At 43.6% G+C, this 3,749-nt stretch overlaps 1 protein-coding gene across 1 annotated transcript; it reads left to right on the top strand.

Annotated features, from left to right (window-relative positions):
• Positions 1 to 285: 285 nt before the first annotated feature.
• Positions 286 to 1,384, top strand: LOC147459557 (uncharacterized). The gene has a single exon (XM_086510808.1). It carries the CDS (start codon positions 446 to 448, stop codon positions 1,133 to 1,135), a length of 690 nt encoding a protein of 229 aa, XP_086366934.1. The 5' UTR covers positions 286 to 445; the 3' UTR covers positions 1,136 to 1,384.
• Positions 1,385 to 3,749: the final 2,365 nt, after the last annotated feature.

Genomic DNA, 3,749 nt, shown 5'->3' with positions numbered 1-3,749 from the left:
AGCGCGGTAGCGTGAGCTGATGGGCCACGCGTCAAAGGAAAGGGGCGGCAGGCAGGCAGTCTTTTAACTTTAGCGACTGTAGGCAAATCATATGACAGGCGAGGGGCACACAAATCAGGGCCGGCCAGCTGCGTCTCTCCCGACCATCAAAAGCGCCTCGCCCTCAGCGTGCAATAGTGACAGGATCACGCTCACGTCACGGAAGGTCCCACCCAAAGGCCGGCGCGTTCACATTAGAATAATGCAGCGGCGGCAGCACTGATCCGTTGCCGCCTTGCCTGCAGTCGCTTCTCTCGCCTTGCACCGCTTTTAAATGTGTCCTCTTCTCCATCGGCAAGACATACTTCGAGGACTCTCTCTTCCTCTCTCCCTCGCTGAGCTAATCCGCGTCTCTCTCTCTTAGCAGTCCTCTCTCTCTCTCTCTCTCTTCCCCCGTTCCTTCGCCATGGCTGCTGTTCTTGAATCGCAGTACGTCTTCGAGGTGAAAGGCAAAGTTTCGCCCAACCGAACATGGCACAGAGCCTCCAACCCCAAGCCCGCGAGTCCTCTCGAGGCTGCAGCAACTACAGCGTCCACCTGCTCCAGCAGCAGCTCTCACTATCGGGGCGTTCGCAAACGGCCCTGGGGCCGCTTCGCCGCAGAGATCCGAGACCCCTGGAAGAAGGCTCGGGTCTGGCTCGGCACATTCGACACAGCAGAAGAGGCTGCGCTCGCATACGACGACGCTGCAAGAGCGCTGCGTGGGGACAAAGCCAAGACCAATTTCGAGCTTGCCGCCCCACCACATTGCAAATGGGGGCCTCCGCAGGCGGAAGCTGCCGCGGTGCCGCTGCGCATTGGGGCGTGCCACACAGTCGAGGCAGGCTACGGCCAGCGCTCGGAGGCGGCCGCTGCTGTATCGTTTTACGACAGGGCGCGTCATGAGTCGCTACTGCAGTTGCAGAAAGCCCAAGATCTTGATCTGCAGCTTGGCTTTTCTAGCCATTCAAATGTTGCCGCAGATCCGAGGTCCTTGAAGAGGAAAGACATGGTTGAGCGCCTGGAAAATCAATCTGCTCCTTACAGGCTGCCCTGCAAGCAGCTGCAGCCCACCTTGGACCTTAATCTGCCCCCGTGTGAAGCAGCAGATGTGTAAACGCATGTCGAAACCGTCCCTAGTTTCTCTTAAATTTTGCTCATGTATATAAATCAGAAGAGATCTTTGAGGCACGGAGTCATTGAGACATAAATGGCTCTTTTCAGACCATTGCGTGCTCTCGTTTAGCAGCTCATTCATGATACGTGCCGATGGCCAAGCTTTGCATGCTGATGCCTCTCAATTCTTGGCATTACAGCTGCAATGTAAAAGCCAGTCCAAACTAATGGAAATCTTGTTATTGTTTGATCTTCCTGTGATTAATTGTTTTATGACGGTAGCGTTCCTTCGGGGATATTAGCAATATAATCAGATCGAGCTTTTTGTTTCTATTTCCTTTATTGTTTGCGGAGCTGTAGCCAGTTATGGGAATTTTTTTTGGTGTAATTTGAAAATATTACCATTGATTTACCTTTCCTTTTCTCTGGCATTTAATGCCTGTACGTGCTCATGGACGCTTTTGCATGGGCGTGCGCAGAGGGGTTTCAATGACAACGATTTAATTTGGGATATTTGGAGGTATATCACTTCGGACCAGTGTTCGGGAAAATTCATTTTCACATACATACAAAATCCCCTCCAAGACAAAATTTTACAATACTAGCCAATATTTTTGCAAAATTACACTATTTTTCATGTATTTTAAGCGGAATTTTCTCCTTCTTGCCCTCCTCTCAACCGGCTACTTTGATTTTGCAACCGGCTCAAGGCTAAGCTGAGGCACACTTTTCCCGAACACTGCTTCGGACTAGCGTTCGGGAAAACCCATTTTACCAAACATACAAACTTCCTTTTCTTGAATTTGTCGAGGAATTATTTAAAAATAAGGTCTTTTTTGTCGAACTTTTACACTATTTTTCTCTATTTTGGGGCGGATTTTCTCCTTTTACGCTTGCCTTCACCGGCATTTTTGAAATTGTAAACGGCACGATATTAGATTGGGACACAGTTTTCTCGAACATTGCTTTGGACGAGAGTCTAAAACGTCGTTGCCAATGCTCGACGCTTAAAGACTGTATTCAAAGGGTTTTCCTTCCGTTTCCTTACCTTTATGTAGAGTTTAATATGTAGCTAGGATTACACTAATCCTTGGGTACTTTGAAGCACTGCCTAACAATTTGTGCATGTGTTATACTGAGGTAATCTAGTGGTAAGCTCCATCGATTATTTTGATTCTTACACTACAAGCTTTAGACTTTTTAGCACCTTGAGAAAAAATGGCATTTTCTTTTTACCATTTTCTTAAGATGCAAGACATTCAATATGGTCGTGCATGAGTTGATGATTGACAATGGTCTTGACAGAGAGCTTAATTTATATATCAAGTGGCAAAACTTTTCAATACCCATCCAAGCATTATTGGTAGAGTTATACATCCAACACCTTAATGCCCGCATTATGCAAAAGAAAGTCTACTTTTGGTGTTTTATGTAATGAAGTAAGAGACTTAGTTGTTAGATTTTAGTCTAAGCACACTAGGGTGTCAAGATATTTCTCAAACAAAGAGTGGTGGCAGAAGATAGTTTCTTGAGCATTCCATCTGCACCTTCTCAAATGTGGACTTGTTCCAGTGTTGTCTTGTCTAGGTTTAGATATTCAAAGCATCTTGTAGGTGCTAACACTGAAATGTATGTTTGTTGATCCTACAAGGACGTTCCATTAGAGGTGAGTGGTGCATATCTTTGCCATGTGTAGCTCTTTTGTGCTATATAACACTTCTCTACTATATAGCTTGTCTCCAATATGTTACTCTGCTATACCATAAAAGTTGCTTACAATTAGACGTATAGCTCATAACTAGTCTGAAGTTGACTATATGCCTCATATATATGGTATATAGCTTGTTTCTTCTACATAGCTTAGATTGCCCACCTCATAGGCGCGCCAAATTCAACTTTATAGAGATTGTCTGTGTATAGCTCGTGCAAAAGCTAAAATATATGAGTTGTATTGTTTGTACAAAACTATTCTTGTGTATACCACATATATACATGTGATAAATTTGAAGGATGGGTTTAATGTATTATACTGTTCTACTTTTTTTCTTAATGGAAAATCATGTACTTGTGATTGCAAGGTGTGAAATTATTTTTGTTTTCTCTTCACAATGACTTGGGCAAGAGTGAAATGGCATTTTTTTTTTACCCCATTTGATTCTTACACAACTCAAAGCAAGTGATCCTCTAGAATTTACAAATATACATCCACCCAAAAGATTACCATGGAAACTAAGAAGCACTTACCCTGACATGGAGCTATAGCACATGTCAACCAATGTATTTGAGGAAAAGAGGCTCCCTTTTCATCAATTGATTTTTTAAAACCACAATCTCAAAGTGTACACATACCACAAAACCTATAAGCTTTCACAACTTACTTTATACCAAATTGATTGCACGCTGCCATATTTTGTACCTTGCAGAGAATTCTCTATAATTTTTTAAAAAAGTTATGAAGACACCAAATTTTGAATTTATGTACTACTATGTGCAAATTGGTGCTAACAGCAAGCTGCATTGGCATATTGATTACCACGGAGAGAAGGCTAGTCAAGGGCAAAGAGCTACATCAAAAAGCATGAAGAAGCCACAATGATCTAAACGACTAAAACCTG

The sequence above is a fragment of the Adiantum capillus-veneris genome, chromosome 4, assembly GCF_014529385.1.
Source record: "Adiantum capillus-veneris isolate H3 chromosome 4, ASM1452938v2, whole genome shotgun sequence".
Classification (NCBI taxonomy): Eukaryota; Viridiplantae; Streptophyta; class Polypodiopsida; order Polypodiales; family Pteridaceae; genus Adiantum; species Adiantum capillus-veneris.
This window is presented reverse-complemented; position numbering and strand designations above follow the sequence as displayed.